This window comes from Molothrus ater, chromosome 8 (genome assembly GCF_012460135.2).
Source record: "Molothrus ater isolate BHLD 08-10-18 breed brown headed cowbird chromosome 8, BPBGC_Mater_1.1, whole genome shotgun sequence".
NCBI lineage: Eukaryota > Metazoa > Chordata > Aves > Passeriformes > Icteridae > Molothrus > Molothrus ater.
In genome coordinates, this window is record NC_050485.2 from 32118858 (window position 1) to 32136955 (window position 18098).

Consider the following 18098-nt stretch of genomic DNA (forward strand, 5'->3'; position numbering starts at 1 on the left):
GGAAAATCCCTCTTAGATCATCAAGTCCAGCCATCAACCCAACACCTCCACCACGTTCACCACTAAGCCACATCCTCAAATGCCACATCCACAGGTTTTTTCAGCTCTCCCAGGGATGGTCACTCCACCCCTTCACTGACTTTGGAAAGGAGACAAGCACTGTAAGTCCTTCCTCATGCCCTCAGCATCAGGAGTTGTGTTCTGGAAACAGGGAGCTCAGGGCTGAGGGACTGACCCTGAGCTGCTCCTTTCAAAGCCTGGCTTTTGAAAACAAAACAGACCAAAACTGCAGTGGAAGAGGCTTTTTCTCCACCATGCCAAGCTCTGGCAGCGAGCAGGGTGCCAGCTCTGCTCCTGAGCTGCAGTGAGCAGCTGCTGCTCCTGGAGATGCTCAGCTCTGGAGGGCTCCGAGGGAAAACTGCCCGAGCATCGAGCACCGAGCTCTCCCACACGTGCAGAGGCACTTGCTAAGCCCCAATAACTCTGCTGCAGGGTATCTTTAGCCTTCTTATTGTGCAGGGATTAAAGCCTGGCTGCCTCGATCAGAAAGCTGTCCTGATTGCTCACAAACTCTCAGCCTCCCCGGTTAAAACTGATTTAAAGAGACAGGAAAAGCAACGAGAAATCAGCTCCCGCTCCGTCCTTTGAAACAAACTTAATTTTGACACCTAATTTTGTGCAAGTCAGACTCATTCCTATTCCCTCTGCCAAGCTGCTTTTTAGTTTGGATCTCACAGGGTGCTCACCCTCACAGGGAGGGAGGCTTTGATTAAGAGGAAGGAGAGACTCTTGGAGAGGAGAATGGCTGGGGGAATAAAGGTACCTGCAGCACGATGATGCCTCTGCCCCTCACCTGCTCTGTGACCTTGGGCATGTGGCTCTGGCATCTGGGCTTTGATTTCCTTGCTTTTAAAGGAAGGGAAGCAAGCAGCTTCCTCCTCCACATGGTGTTTGGAGACAGCGAACTGCAAAGTGCTGAACCCAGCAGTAAAACCATTCCCGTAGCCTAATGACAGCTCCAGAGAAGTAGCAGAACATATCCATTTCCCCCATCTCTTTGAGCAGAGCTAAGGAAGAGAAAAGAAAGCCCCTGCCCTGGCTGAGAGCAAGCAGCAGCACTGCAAGTGATGCACAGAAATGTGGGGAACACGCTGGAGTGCAGGAATTCGGTTACAAGGCTCGTGTTCAAATTAATGGCTAAATCAATTAAATGAAAGCATGGGATTTCTCTTGAGGAAAGTCTAGTCACGGTGGCAGGGAGAAGGGGAGGGGTTGTGGAGCAGGGATGACATAATCACGTTTGCGAATCACCAGCACTGTGCGCGCTTTAATCCATTAATGGGGTTTTTATCTGTGATCATAAAAAGCAGGTTACATTCAGCCTGGAAGGGAGTGAGGCTTGGAGGAGAGGGGAGGGGAGAGAAAGACACAGAGGGAGAGAGAGGCAGAAAGCGAGGCAGAAAGAGAGCACAATCCACTCGGTGCATTGCTTGCAAGCTTGGGGCTGACAATTAGGGATCTCAGGAGAGCAGCTTCTCAGAATAACACGCTCTCCTCCGAATGGACCGACGGCAGGCAGTGGTTCAGCCCTGCTGATATTTTTTAAGCCCTCCTCGCAGTTTGATGGGCATTCCCAGTGCCTTTGTGCACGTCTCGGGAAGCGTTGACGTGGAAAGGAGCAGCGAGGAGGGGGAGGTTGGAGGAGAAAGCTGCAGCTCCTCTAAAACCACGGAGGGCATGCACGGGAGGGAGCGGGCTGGGCAGGAGGGCGAGGCGGGGGCACCTCGCACCATGGTCCCCCGGTGCCGGCGCGGCGCAGTTCCGGAGATGTCCCTGCTGTGACTGGACGCACCATGAGCATCTGGGAGCTGCTCCTGGCTTTCCTGGTGGTGCTGCTGATGCTCGTGGCCCTGCTGGCCAACGTGCTGGTGCTGATGTGCTTCCTGTACAGCGCCGACATCCGCAAGCAGGTGCCGGGATTGTTCATCCTCAACCTCACCTTCTGCAACCTGTTGATGGCCGTCTCCAGCATGCCCCTGACCCTGGCTGGGATCATTTACAAAAGTCAGCCGGCAGGAGATCAGGTCTGCCACGCTGTGGGCTTCCTGGAGACTTTCCTCACCACCAACTCCATGCTGAGCATGGCAGCTTTGAGCATTGACAGGTGGATTGCTGTGGTCTTCCCTCTAAGCTACCACTCCAAGATGAGGTACCGGGACGCCGCTCTCATTCTCAGCTACACGTGGTTGCACTCAGCGTCCTTCCCCATAGTGGCAGCTTCTCTCTCCTGGGTGGGTTTCCATCACCTCTACGCCTCCTGCACTCTCTACAACAAGAGACCAGAGGATAGGACACAGTTTGTGATTTTCACTGGGGTCTTTCACGCCCTCAGCTTCCTCCTCTCCCTGGTAGTGCTGTGTTTCACCTATCTCAAAGTGCTGAAGGTGGCACGGTTCCACTGCAAGCGCATCGACGTGATCACTATGCAGACCCTGGTGCTGCTTGTGGACATCCATCCCAGGTAAGCTTCCCCTGAGTTCAGAAGCTGTTCCTGGCAGAAGAAGTGAGGAGGGGGCTCAGTGTTGTGGTAAATAGAGATTAACGTGTCTCACAGCAGGGGATTGGGAGGGGAGGAAACAAACATCCCCTCAGCCTGTTTCTGTCCTGCACGGTTCTTTTCACTTGTGTTTAATGCTCTGATTGCTGAACTCATTTTTTGTTAGGCTTAAGGACTTGTTTTGGGAGGGAGAGCAAATGGACAGGCAGTTTTGGCCAAGCATGCACTTCCCTTTGGGACAGTGATCAGATCACTGCCCTTTGTCTTTGAAGGTGGATTTAGTGGTTGATCGCTTTGCATATTTTGGACACTGTCAGCCCCAAAAGCGTTGCTGGATCCCTGAGAGGGAGGAGGCTGCACATGTCCCTTGGAGTTTGGAAGAGAAGCTGAGCGCTTCCTGCTGCTCCTTTTCCCAGCAGTTTCCCCATTGCTGTGCTCTCTGTAACTTTATCATTCCTGAAGGCAGAATCCTTAAGGGAATTACATCTGCAAAATTCATGTGCTCGAATGCCTGTACTTAAACCTTAAGTGAGAGAGAATTTCGGTAGCAGTGTTAATGTGACAAACAAGGGATGTATAAAGCTCGTTTCAAATGGGAGATTTTAGGCAAGCCCCTTGTGCCTCGAGACAAGAGGAGAAAAGTCCCCAGGGACTGTCAGGATTGTGGGCTGGAGGCAAGAACCGAACAGGGAGAGGAGTGTGTGCAGAAGTCACAGCAGGGATTATGCACAAGCCATAAATCTTGCATGAATAATCAATGTATAGGTCTGGAAGGGATGCAGGCTTGGTGTGTGACACAGGGAGGAAATCTGCCTGGAAGAGAGGACAGCAGAGAGCAGACAGAGAGGGCAGTCCCATGCCACACATCCCATCTGACCATCCCTGCTCCCCTTTGCTCCACCAGCCTCTCCCTCTGCAGCAGCCAGGAGCAGAGCTGCAGGGCTCAGAGCACATGTGGCTGTCCTCAAACACAGGTCACGCTTTGGGATGCCTGAGGCTAGACAAACAGGTCTGGAAGGATCAGGGCAGGGCAGCACATTTTAGAGGGACAGAAACATTTGCTCAGAATCCTCCTGTTAAGCTGTTTGAGCTGTCTCTTGACCAAGAATGCAGAGCAGAACTTTGGGCAAGTCTTGCTGCCGTTCTTGAGAAATACAGGGATAAATCTTCCCTTATTCACCAATCACACTGAGGAAAAAAACACCCTCCTGTCCTTCATGCTGTCTCCTTGAGGAACTGTGCCTCAACTGCCTCAGCTCCTGCAGCATGAGGAGATGTTGGTGATTACTCCCAGGAAAGTGCCACAAACCCACCAGGGCTGTTTGAAACCCCACTCGTTTTGCCTAATGCTAAAAGTATGCCTGGACTGCACAGCAAAGTTTAGTAAAAGGGCAAAAACCTCAGTGTTGCTTATCCTCCCCTGCATTTTTTCCTGGTCGAGGTTGATTTGAGGGTGTTTGTGCATTTTGTGATCCTCTCACTGCGGGGTGGATTCAGTGGGGCTGTGGGAATGATGCTTCCTCCCTTCAGGGGAGCCAGAGCTGGGCAGGCACTTTGCTGTGGGTGACCTGCACCACTGCCTGTAGCTCTGGCACCAGCTTATTCCGGTGCCTCTCTAAGACAGGAGTTTTAGTTTCTTTCCTACCCCGCAGAGCTGGTGGGTGATTAGACCCCAGGAGGGGCTGCTTTAACCAGTGACAGCTCCTGTGCTGAAAGGGTCTGAGGCCACCAACCCTCCCGTGAGAGCTGCACAGGGGCTGCAGCTCTGCTGGCAGAGTCAGAGATGCTCAGAAACCTCTGATAAGGAAGGCATCACTTGCATTGTGTAGCAGGCAATTTCAGGGTGCCCTTAGTACCTGACAGCACAGCTGTGGATGCTGGGAGAGCCCAAACAAGAGAGCAAAGTTTGCAATCTCACTTTAGGCTACTCTGACTCCTCTGGCTCATGGCAGGGTCCAGTTTCAGCGCTGGGAAATGTGTACAGACAATTTTCTGCTTCCCATGACTCAGAATCCAGCCGCAGGGGGTTCTGGTGACAGGAGTTGTGGCAGATGGCTTTATTACCTGTGACTTAGAAAGACACCAGTGATCTCCTGAAGATCATTCAGGACGAGCACAAAGGAAACCTCCAAATACCCTGCAAATATGTGTGAATGTTGAGGGCATGTGGCATTTCAAGTTAGCTGAGTTTTTTTTTAGTGGATCCTGCTTTTTCTTTGTTCTTAAGACCAAAATATCTTGGGTATTGTGGGAGATTTGGGCAAAACTGCACTTAAGTGCTTAACCCCTGTATTTCTTAATTTAAATTATCTATACTATCTTTTTGGTGTATCCAGCTCTACACATCTTAAGGTCCAATATCCCATAAACTTTGTTTAAAATACCAAACCTTCAAGGGGATATAGCTCAGATTTCCCAGGATATTAAAATATTTAAATGAAAGCTTAGCCAATAATCCTGCTCTATTACTGATGTCACTGCTACAACTCACACGTGCCTTATCTTAGTGCATGAAAATGTGTGCAAAACCAAAACATTCATCTGTGTGCATGGTCTACATGAAGGAGTGAGATAAAATACCTTCTTCTGTGATGTGGCATTTATTGGATACATCTGGAAGGGCTGAACAAAAGAAATGGGTTTAAGTCTACCAGGACAGTCATGGGGGAGCTCCAGGAGTGAGAGACAGCTTTGCATGTGCCAGAAAGGAAAAGATGTGACTGGGGAAACAGAGACAAAAATTACATCGCCCTCTCCTCCCTAAGAGCACCTCAATTGAACTTGTTTTGGAGAGTCACTTTCCTGTATTGCCATGGGCTTGGGATATTCTGAGTTTAAGAACACAGGTCTTAAACAAAGCTCATGAAAATCTCAGATCAATTTTCTGCACATAAAAATACTCCAAGCTCCCCGGCCCTTGCAGAATTGAAAGCACACAGGTTCCCTTGAAAAGGTGGATTTTTTTTCCCCTTCTCAGCTGTCATTTCTAGCTGCAAATAATTCACATATACAACATGTAACACCTTTAAATGTGTCATTTTCTTTAAGAGAAAGACAATTTGTTAGAAGAACAAACTTTTCCTCCAGTATTTATTTCATCACATCATGATAGCTCTCTGGGCCTGACAATGTAAGACCAAATTCAGAATGGAACAAAAGAAACACTTTTTCATCAACAGAACCAAAGGAGCTCATGGCCACAGAGATCACTGAAACACACTGGGATCATCAGGACACAGCATGTGTGTTTGGGTGTTGATAAAACATTTACAGATGAAGTAAATAATGTAAGGGTATGGCCATGAGCCTCAGAGAGTGTGGAGCCTGAGAGTGAGTCATCAATTAAAAATTTACAACAAAAATGGAAAGACTAATGCCAAACAGTTGGGTTTTTAAAAAAAAAATAAATATATATATATATAAGTGCAGGACAGGGGCCAGCCCATTCAGCTTGCCTGAGAAGTGACTGTGTCACTGTGAGATCTGTGCAAGGAGTCAGCAACTCTGCCATGGGCACAGAGAGGGGTTCAGGATGGCAGTCTGGCTTTGCTATGCCCTTCCCAAAGGGATTTATGGAGGTACAGGCAGTCCTGGCACTGTGGGACATCCCAGTGCTGCCCAATCCACCTGCCTGGAGCAGACAGGAGCTCATCCACTTCCCTCAGAAACCATAGGGAGCACAGGAGTCCCTCAAGCAGACAGAGGAGGAGGATGAGCTTTCACATTAATCACTGTTTTCACAAGCCAATGTGCTGATTTCAGGGATTTTTTGCTCTGAAAGCAAGGTCTCAGCCCTGCTGGCACCCTGAGGGGATTCAGAACTCTCTGGTGGCCTGCTGAGACCACCAACAGAAAACCCAAAGGAAGAGCTACCATCCTAAAACACCATAGGTAGGAAAGAAACCAAGTTGTGACTAACTTAAACTTGTTTAGTTAGAAACAGGGCTGGCTTGAGGTGAGGAATGAGGACATCCCAGGACTGTGGGTTTGTGAAACAATTCCAGCTTTGTGGAGCCTTCAGCCCTGCAGATCTGATGGGATGGTTATGGGTACCATAACCATCAGTGGGACACCGTGAGAGCTGTGTATGCTGGGCTGGAGGTTCAGAATGTTCTTTTTCCCCTTAGGATTTTGGTTTTTTTGTCGGGTATCTTGCTGGGACGTTTCTCCTCTCCAAGGCACTGGAATTGCTGTTTCTAGGGAAGAAGCATGTTGCCCATCCCACCCTGGATATATGGGGATTTTTGAAGGAATTTTGAATGAGTTAGAGACAGGACCTCTGAATTGCTTTTGATGATGGGGTTTATTTTCTTATCTTCCACATAGGAAGGGTGAGTTTGGCTCGCATTGTTACTGAATGGTTCAGCTTGTTCCTCCCAAGACCCTTAGTTACAATACCTTTTAGGGAATTATTGACCAATAAAACACTGCTACCAAGGATATTTATCTTTTTGACCCAGTCCTTAAATATTTTGTCTTCTGGACCCATGTTACACTGTAAGCTTTCTTAGCCAATCATGTTATAATACACAAACCTACAGTGCTGCATTCTAAACTTCTTTATTACCTTTGTAACTACTCTTATTTTTTCTATATCTCAAACTCTAAAACTCTAAACCTTCCTCTTTTTAACTTAACGTGTCTCTGCTTTAAACTCTAAATCCACATTCTCGCTTCTAGCACCTAAGTTTGGAAGCCTTTTCCAAGGTCTCAGATCACATCCTGAGTTTAATTCTAAGCTTTGACTTACAATCCCAAAGTTCTGAGAATTCCCTGCATTTCAGATTCCAACAGGATATTTTCCAAGTCTCTGAGTATCACCTTGCCTGCAAATACAGCCTATGGTAGTTCAAGAAGGAGCTGCAAACTGAATTCAAGGATGAAATCCACCAATTTTTCTATAGATCAATTGATATAATGGGGGTGTGTGCACACAAATATACAACCAGGTATTTGTCAGGAACTTTGTGGAGGGTAAGACGAACAGACGATGCATTAATATTTGGGTTTGTCCCATTTAAACACAGTGTTTTCCTTTGTAACTACTTTTATTTTTTCTATATCTTAAACTCTAAAACTCTAAACCTTCCTCTTTTTAACTTAAAGTGTCTCTGCTTTAAACTCTAAATCCACATTCTCACTTCTAGCACCTAAGTCTGGAAGTCTTTTCCAAGGTCTCAGATCAAATCCTGATTTTAATTCTAAGCTTTGGCTTACAATCCCAAAGTTCTGAGAATTCCCTGCATTTCAGATTCCAACAGGATATTTTCCAAGTCTCTGAGTATCTTACTTACCTTATGTAATCACAAGGTAAGTGTGAACTACATCCTGGGAAAGGCTGCTGAGGTGCCCTCCTGGCTCAGGGAAGCAGGGCACTCTGAGCCAGAGCAGCATTCCAGTCTCCGGGGAAATCTGATGCGCTGCTTCCACTCCTGTAACGGAGGCTGCATTTACTTGCCTGCAAATACAGCCTACAGTAGTTCAAGAAGGAGCTGCAAACTGAATTCAAGGATGAAATCCGCCAGTTTTTCTATAGATCAATTGATATAATGGGGGTGTGTGAACATAAATATACAACCAGGTACTTGTCAGGAACTTTATGGAGGGTCAGACGAGCAGACAATGCATTAATATTTGGTTTTGTCCCATTTAAATGCAGTGCACAACTAAAGCAGATTGTTCTCCATCATTCCATAGCGAACTGGAATTGGGAATTTTTGCCTGGTGTTATTTGTGGCTGATGTTGTGGTTTGTGTTGGGTGTCCCACAGCGTGCGAGAGCGCTGTCTCGAGGAGCAGAGGAGACGGAGGCAGCGGGCGACGAAGAAAATCAGCACCTTCATTGGTACCTTCATCCTTTGCTTTGCACCTTATGTAATCACAAGGTGAGTGTGAACCACATCCTGGGAAAGGCTGCTGAGGTGCACTCCTGGCTCAGGGAAGCAGGGCACTCTGAGCCAGAGCAGCATTCCAGTCTCCTGGGGAAATCCCACTCCTGTACAGCCGCTCCCACTCCTGTAACGGAGGCTGCATTTACTGAGCTGACAAATGATGTAAAATGTGCCAGTGCTTCTCCTCTCAGTCCTGATGCAGTCTGAGGGTCAGACTCTGCTCACTCAGCCCAGTCAATGTGCTGCTTGCATAGGAGGGATTTAGGAAACCAGAAGGTTTTTCAGATGATGTCTCAGGTTTTGGCTTTTCTATTTTTCACATTCTGTGCTGCTTTAGTGTACTGGGCTTCATATCAGGGGATGGGGAGCTCTGTGCACAGAGCAGGGAGACAAAACAATCCCTGCTGCAGCTGGGCACCAAGGACAAATGATCCAAATCTCAGGCTGGGAAGACTGAGAAGAAGGATGGGACTTGATGGGCTAAAGCTGGAATGGGACAATGAACTGCAAGATGCAAATGGAGCAGAGTTGATCCCAGTGATAGATCCCATGACTGGTTGTCCATTTTTTGTGACCATTTTGGTTCATCTTGGGTGCAGCCCTGGCTGGGCTCTGGTGCTGCCCAAGGTGGATCCATGCAGGAGATGCTTTTAATAAATCCCTGCTTTATTCTTTAGCTCTGCCCAGCCTCTGCTCTAGGGCAGCCTTCCCCAGGCATCACAGACATTTTTTTGTTGTCACCTACTGCTCTGACTGACTTCCCAGTCCAGGGGTTGATCTCCAGGGAAAATCTTGCCTGAATAGCTCAGACTGTAAAAATTTGGTCAACAAGATTCAGCTGAGGTGAGAACATAGTCCACAGGCTTAACAACAGTTTTGTCTGATTGGGTAGGGTTTATTAGTCATAAATATCAAATATCAAAGCTGTGCTAGCTCATAACTGAAAAATCTTCTTGTGATTTATGGTAGATATCTATCCACCAGCTTATCTTTGGAAATGGCTCCTGTGGGAAACACTAAATTACTCCTGTGAAATAAAAAGTGTTAGAAAGTGAGTACATCCAGAAAAAAAGTTATCTAGCTGTTAAAGGAAATTTACAGCTTGCATTCCTTATTATAAGATTTTGGAAAAACTGAGATGCTGCTATGCACAACAGAGAAAGAGAAAAGAACTAAGGTATCTCCTATTCCAATACTATTAAGTAGAAATTAGTGAGGCTGACCTCATTCAAATCAGATCCACCTTGAAAAAAATAATTTAAAAATCTGGATTAAGAATCAATATAATTGAACTTTTGGCCAACTTTGAGCTTTTCCAATTCAGTCTTATACCCTGAATTCCCAGAATTAGAAAATTTAAGTAATTTAATAGAATTACCTTCATTTTCCCTTCATGGCCACAAGACACCACTGCAAGCCATGCATTTAAATGGTATGAAAGGACTTGTAATTAAGGCCATTTAGCCTTAATTCTCAAGCTGCAAGATATTAAAGTGTTTGTCTTTTTGCAAATGGCTAATTTTCATTTCATGTTAGGTCTCTGAATTCCTGAAAATCCTCCCAGTCACAGAATAGCTGGCAGCTCATCCTGAGTGACACCAAGTGCTCTAACCAGAACTGTCTGGAGTATTTTTGTGCTACTCCAAAGGCATCTCAGCACTCAGGCACCAGCTCCCCACCTCCTCTTGACTCCATGGCATCCCAATTTGAGTCCCAGTAGCCTTAAAATACAGAAGAGGGGGTAGAAATATCCTGAGTTTCCTCCCTTTAGACTGTACAAGGATCACTTCAATGTTCTCCTGCTGAGGAGCAGCTTCTCCACAGAGGGAGATGGTGAGGAGAGGAGAAATGCAGGCCCTGGATGCATGAGGATGTTTTGGGGTGGGGTAGGTGCTGGTCAGACGTGTCAGGAGGAGTGAAGCCTCCCACATTCCTGGCCCTTTCAATTCTGACATGTGTCAAAGGATCACTGCATATCATTGTCACCGCTAATAATGAAGGGATGGGACTATTTTCAGGCTAAGAAGGATTTATTGCTCAGACAAACATCAGTCTCAGAGTCCCTGAGATTTCAGAGGAGCAAGCATTCAGCCATAGCTCAAGAGCAGTCACAAGTTCTTTGTTACAAGGCACTCTAGAACTTTCTAACCCAATGGACTGGTGCCACAGGGTTTATTTTGCTTTTCTGACCCCTCACCTTTACTCACTTCTGCTGCACTGAGGATACTTTTGTCCAATGGGCTCCTGTCTCACAGGCACACATCTGCTTCTGTTCTGACTTCTGAACTCTCAGTTTATTCACACAACCCCACCCCTAAATTATAAACCCTTCACCACCTTATCAGTGCAGTTTCTCCCTTACTTCAGGCATATTCTTACTTACAACTATAGAAATATGAGTTTATGATTTTTCTGCTTAATATCTGTGTATTGTATTTTTACATCAATCCAAGCTTCTCCCAAGGCTGCAGATCAAACCCTTCAGTGTCTGCGGGAGTTTCTGTTTTCCAGTTCCCACAGCTGCACATCAGGCTAAGGGGAGCTCCCTGCTGAGCTCCCTGAGAGCCCTTGCTGGACACCTCCAGGGCTGGTTCTTCCAGGACACTCATCCCTGCCTGCCCTGGGCCTCACACACAGGGCCGAGCACCCTGACACCAAGGGGGTTGGGAGAATTGGAGTTTAATGTGTGAGCAAGTGTGTAACTGTGTGTAATTTCTGGACTACATCCAGTGCTTTGCATTCTCAGGAGGGACACGATCAATCCCAGTTCAATCCATGGACAGAAGTCAGGACAGGGAGTGCCTTGCTCAGCCTCTCCTAATCAGCAATATATTTCAATTAAACATGCCCTTAAGTACTGCCTGAACTGGGGGCTGACAGCAGCAAATCACGACGTTTCACTATAACATCTTCCTGTTTCCACACTAAAAATATTCCATGAACGAGTGAAGGAGTTGTGCTCATGACCCCAGACAGATAAATGCTTCTCTGGGTAAACCTGAGCTTTTCAGATCACACTGAGGTAAAAATCAGATTAGGCACTTCCTTTATCAAGAAAACACTCTTCTGATTAGTTCAGTGGATGATCTTAAGTAGTGTATCAGTATCTGATTGCCTTTGACCCAGTGTTTCCACGTTACCAGCATCACAGGTGTAATCCCCCCATTATATATTTCCAGGCATAGATTGTTTCTTGTTTTGTAAAATAGCCTGCTGGTACACATTTCTTCCTTTGCTGTATTTTTCATTATGCAATTAAATATACTTGTTCCAAACCTCTTTTCTCCAAGGAACTTTTTCATAAGAAAAATGAAGATAAGTCATACAAGTTTCTAAAATTCATCTCCAACTCCAGGAATTTCATACTGAAATACAGAACTTTGCTCATGTAAGTTAATAAATGCTGTCAATGTGTGAGGAAATTGGCCTTAAATTAAAAATCCTGTAGTAATAGCAGGCAGAAGTTCATAATCCCATGCCCTCAGGTTACAGAGAAGGATGGTGGAACAGGCAGAAGTTGATTAAAATTCTGTTGTATCATCTCTAGGGGATAGGGGGTAAGCAAAACCTGGTTTTAAACTGTTGTTTACCCTCTGCATATGCAGATCCTGCTTGGGCACACAAGAAGCTCAGAATTCTTCTGCAATTTGTGTTCTCCAGCATCCCAGCTGGGTGGGCACATGTTCAGTAAAATATTTTAGTGTTAGTGGTTAACTGCACATGTAAATAAAGGATTTCCAGCGTGCATTATGTGTGTAGAGATCAAGGTCACACTCTTCAACATGGCATTCTTGTTTGTTTACTGAAGGGGAAATAAAATAATTGGATAGCCGTGTGAAATGACACACTCTACAGAGTTGTAAGTTTCTAAAATATGAACAAAATATCACAGGAAAAGAGCTTACAGCTTTGAAATAAAAAGGGTTTGAAGACCAGACAGTAAAAGAGAGGCTTATGAAAGCAAGCCAGGGAATTATGTAGCTGATACTGTAAAATTTAATTTACAGGTAGCACTGAAATATTAATGTACCTTCACTGAAAATGTCTTCTTTTAGGTTGAAACGTTTCATGAAAATGGAAGCTGTGCATATCATTTCCCTCACAAATGAGAAAGAAAACCTTTCAAAGGCAATAAATTCTGTGATGTGCCTTGAAAGGCTGACATTTAATTGTTTGTACATGAAATGGAAATGCATAGCTCAGGGTTTGGCTACATTTCTGTGTTTGCTGCTTGATAACAGCAAATATAATTTACTATAAAAAATAATGCATGAGAATTGAAAAATGTGTAAATGTCAAGGAAGCTTACAGAATGCAAGGAAAATATTTAAGATCTTGCTAATAAAAGTGTAGGCTTTTCATTTGATCAGTCAATGAAGGTAAAATTAGCAAGTCTAGGCTTGCAACCCTGAAGTGTCTGCTTGATGTGCTTTAAATGGAGATTGTTAATGTCTCATAGAACTGACTGACAGAGCCTCAGACACAAATTTGTCATATTTTGGTTATTCAAGGCATCCACTGAATTTAATTAAACGTAATCAAATTCACATCTGTAAAGCACTCAGTAAAAATAAATCATCCAAATGAGATTCAACGTGGTGAAATTCAAAATGTGAAGTAGGCATTGAATAAATGAAGTGGAGAACAACAAGGATGGCTCATGGTAGATTACAAAGCAAATATGACTCAGTAGATGATTAATTTCAAAATTGTCAATTCTCATTTTAGAACATGTTAACGTGGATGCCATAAGTTGCATTTTATTAAAGAAGAGAGAAGACACCAGATAAGACCACCTGGAAAGTCGAGCAGATGAAAATTATGGCTCTGTTCTGATCTTTGTGGGACCATGAATTACAGGGAGAGGTTGAAAGAACATTTGCTTATTTGAGATGAGAGAGAAATGGGAGAGATGAGGGTTCTTTGGGACCTCAGAGCTGCTGAGCCAAGCAGCACCAGTGGAGAGGCACAAGCAATTCCCAAGTATTTTCATGTGACATTCCCTGGCCACCTGAAATGTCCCTCACATTGATTGGACTGTGACATCTGCCAGCATTATTTTAAATAATATGTTGTAGTGAAAGGTTATGAAATGGGAATGGCTGAGGAAAAAAAAACCCTCATCTCTAAACTGCTTGAAGTACCAACATTATCGTCATTGCTGCTGCAGGAACCACCCTCCAGAATGCTCCTTGGAAGTGGAAAGTATTTCCCAGGCAGATTTAAGATCACCTGCTGCTGCAGACAGGTCCAACAAAGCCCTGACCTACCATGTGGGCTCTGCAACAGCACACGTGGCTGTTTGACCTCTATGAAAATCAATAGTTTCTAACAGCTATAGAGGCATATTGAACAGAGCTGCCCTTTGATGCTGCTCAAAGGCGTGGGGAGTTATCAATATTTCCCTGTCAAAAATGCTCTCCCTCAGCACACAGTGAGCTATCTGGGCTAGTGTAGGTATGAGGAGTATATTAAGCTCTTCCCCCTCCCCCTCCCACAACAATTTTCAATTTTAAAGTTTTGTCTTGCTATATTTGTTGCAAATGTTAAATCCTTGCCCTTTGAACTGGACAGTTTTTTAAAGGTATGACACAAGATCTCTCAGCGATGAATTTTCCGTGTGTGCTTCTACAACTCAGACACACTGTTCAAAGGCAGCACCTTCTCTAGGAGCTGGACTGGCCAAAAGAGCTGGGCAGCCCTGGTGAGGTGACTCAGGTGCTCTAGAGGGGACCCAGGACCACGAGTTCAGACTGATGCTGGGTTTTTAGGTTGCTCATAGGAGAAGAATTTGACTCCCCTGAGACCAAGCAATGGCACTTTGGCAAACAGGCCTCAAGTTTACATTTGCAGCCTTTAATATTTAGAAGAGGAGACAACAAAATCATTTTCATGAGCAGGGCTTTCTTTTCTTTAGTTTTGCTGCAATTGCCCAGCAATAATTTGTGGGTTTGGGGTGGGTTAATGTAATTTTTGACATTCACTCTTTCCCCCTCCCTCTTTCCCCAGACTCGTTGAATTATCCTCCGTGGTCCACATCAACTCCCACTGGGGGATCATTTCCAAGTGCTTAGCTTACAGCAAAGCTGTTTCAGACCCTTTTGTGTACTCTTTGCTGCGGCACCAGTACAAGAAGACGTGGAAGGACATCATAAACAAGATCCTCAAGAGGAGCTCCATCAACTCCTCGGCGCTGGCGGGCGAGCCGCACAACCGGAACCTTCCGCAGCTGAACGAGTGAGGAGCCCGGCACGGCACCTGACAAGGGATATTGGTGAAACAACAGCCACTGGCCCACCCCTCGTAGCTCCCCTCAGCTGCCCAGGTTTTGGGAGGCAGCTGTGGGCAGGGTGAAGCCCAGACCGTGTCCCTCCAGCAGCCCGTGGCTGCTCTGGACCTCCTCCCTCCGACTGGAAGAGCGCTATTGATCCGTGGTCCTGCAGGCTCCACAAATACAAATCTCCCATTGATTTCCATCAGCAGCTGCATTTAAAGATAAAAAATCCAGTCCTCAGCAGAGGGATTCATGAAGGTAATGGGAGCAAACTGCTGCTGGTGTAAGGTTGTTCTGAAAAGCTGCGCAGGGATGTTTGTGCTGTGTTTGTCGTTGGCTGCAGGTGAAGCTCCCTCTGATGTAGCAGCCAATGTGGCTTTACAAAAACCACCCCACCCTAGTGGCTTGTTTGTAGAAACAAAGGTGTTTTGAAGAAAATAGGGAAGGTTGTTTGTAGAAAATATCTTAATGGGAAGAGCTTAAAAAATAATATAAATATTCATCCAGTGCCCAACGCAGTTCAGCCTTTTTTGATATATACTTTAGGAAGAATCCCATAGAACTGAAGGAAGAGAAAAACCACTTTTGGAGTGTGCTGGATTCAGCTATGTCTTCTTTAAATTTTTAAAATTATTTTACATAGAATCTCACTAATATTCTCCCCATTAAATTTCAGGAAGATACAAATGGTAGACAGGGTGGAAAGGTCAGGATGCCTCCTGCCTCCCCTCCATATATCTGAGCTCTGAGTAGCTGGATTTTGCCCAAAGCTGCAGATCTGGGCCCTGTGCCCAGGAGGAAAAATAACAAATCTCTTTTTCTGAGGAGTTATTAATCATGGGGCTTTTTCCTACTTAAAGGAAAGATGAACCTAAGTCTGAGTTTCAAGTATAATTTCCAAAGCAAGTGGAGCACAAATAATAGGCCCCTCTCTCCACCATGAAAGTGGAGCCAATAATCTGGATCCACCCCTGAATGTGCAAATCTCTGGGGGTGTCAGTACAAATCTTTATAGCTCTGGATTGCAGTTCTGCATAGGAACATTAGTAGCATTTACCATGCACTCAGATGCCTGCCCAGATTTTAAAATAGGCTTGGTTAATTAGGCTTCATGAATGCAATGGCAGCTTCAATAACAGCTGACACAACTGGTTGTACTGCCATCCATCCCCGCTCATATCCCAACTGTCAATGCCATTCTGAGGAGATAAGTTGTAAAAAATGTGGGATTACTTTTTAGTTGCCACCTTCTCTCATGCAAGAGAAGGGTTTGGTGTGTTGCAAAAAATGTCCCCTCTTGAATTTTCTGGCCTCTGATTCAAAGCCCAGACTGGGGACTCAGTGAGAGGCTTCACCCCAAAATTAGCAAATGTCATACTCAGTTATTATCTGAAGATTATCAGCTACCATGTAAATAAAAATTTTCAGCTTAATTCTTAATATCAGTTATAAAAAATACCATAATTACAGTAAAATCCACACATAATTATAGCCACAGAATTTAAGGAAGCTTTTCAAACACTGCATTCAAATGAGCCCTTAACCAGATTAAATAGTCTACCTCATCTTAATCATTTTGCTTCTTAGGCTTAACGTAATTTTCTCAGGTGCAATAGATAAAAACACCAAGTTCAATACCTGTTTCCTAAGAAATTCAAGACATATTGATGATTGGATTGTATTAGAGTACAAGATGTTAGAAAGTTGAATATTATTGAGTTTAAAAAGATAAAAAAGCTCCATATTGAGCATGTTTGACTTAAATTGCACCAGAAAAGGCCACAGCTATTGTAAACTTACACATGGAGCTGATGCCAAAGCCAATGGGAGGTTTGTATGTCAATAAGGGCAGCTCCAGAAACATTTAAACCTTCAAATTCAAAGAGAGTAAGCTAATTTCCCAGGAGAAAAAAAAAGCATAATCCATTTAGGATGTCTAGTAAAAGATGGAGAATACAGCACTGGACTTGTCTCATTATGCTTGTGTATCACAGTCAGTCACTGGTTGATTTATATCCCACCATGAGCAATAAATCTCTCCCCTTGTATGTGTTTAAAATTTTGTCTCTCTTTCATGGTGCCTTTCTTCCCTAATTAATCTTATAACAGAGAATGGATATGATTTCCCCTTCCTTGCATCAGCTCTCTGTCATATTTTGACCATCTGAAGCAAGCAGGAGTTGTAAATGCTGGTGCTTGACAAACTGCCTCAGTACACGAAATAAAAACACCACCCCAGCATTTCCTGATGACATTTTATAGGAAACTCAAAATACGATGCTGTGGCTTGTTCAGTGCTAGATTTTCAGCTGAATTCTCATAGGCAACTGGCAAAATTGTCTAAAATGTGTGTCTCAGTGATGAATGTAGATATGAGTAACTATCTGTCTGCTGAGTATTATATGTACTACACAACCCTCTGAGTGGAGTGAGTTAAAATCCTGCTGGTAAATGTAATGCACAGTATTTCTTATCTCTGCTCACAAAGCAGAGCTGTTCTCTTGTCTAACACACGTGTGTGCAAGGAGGGAGGGGGGCGGGGGGGATTTCCATTTGTTACTTCAATATTTTTGAAAAAGTTTGTCAAGTTTGGCTGCAACCTGTGCCCAAAATCTGGAGCTGCATGTGCAAAATCTGGGCAGCTGCTTAGGCAATATGCAGATTTCTGTTTGTTGTATCTGTGACCCATATGCAATACCTACTCCTCACACGCATGTTCAATTAACATTTCCTTCAGAGCTTGTGAATTTGGCAGGCAGAGCACTGGCAGATGATTAAGAGAATGTAGTCCACCACCACGTTGCTTTGTGGATTCTGAGCTTTTTCCTTTGTTCATTTGAACGGTTTTTACACCATTTCAGGGCCCTAACTGTGAGCTGTGATCCCGGTTTCTGTTGTGTTCTTGAGCCAGTTTGAATGTGAAGATTAATTGCAATTGGCAAAACTATGAGAGACTGATATGGGTTTGTTGAACAATTATTAAGTACCAGGCCCTCTCTTGACATAAATCAAAATAATGGTGGTTTCACCTGAGGATTGGGTCCATTAGGTGACTTTATCTAGGGTTTATAGATTTCTTCCCTATGTTTAGAGCCCTTGTTTTATGGTATTTACAAATGGAAGGATGTAAACAGGATTTAGGGAGTTCCTCTGATGTGCAAGTGCTCACTTCCAATGTCAGGCAGCCACATAACTAATTAAGTTCTACCCCTGTTCTTACACTTTGAGTAGATGACCCTAAAAACCTCTTTTCAGTAGCCCCAAATCTGACTTTTTAGAACTTCCCTTATGTCTGAAAAAAACCAAACCTACAAACCTAGAGATCAAAAATGCTTCAGACAAACCCTGATGGAGCCTGATGGCTGCTGCAGCTGTAG

General features: G+C 44.6%; 1 protein-coding gene across 1 annotated transcript; it reads left to right on the plus strand.

The window, feature by feature from the left end:
* Positions 1–1367: 1367 nt before the first annotated feature.
* Positions 1368–17245, plus strand: GPR26 (G protein-coupled receptor 26). Its single transcript, XM_036386165.2, has 3 exons — positions 1368–2521; positions 8328–8441; positions 14457–17245. The coding sequence occupies exons 1-3, from the start codon at positions 1854–1856 to the stop codon at positions 14686–14688; spliced, it is 1014 nt and encodes a 337-aa protein (XP_036242058.1). The 5' UTR covers positions 1368–1853; the 3' UTR covers positions 14689–17245.
* Positions 17246–18098: the final 853 nt, after the last annotated feature.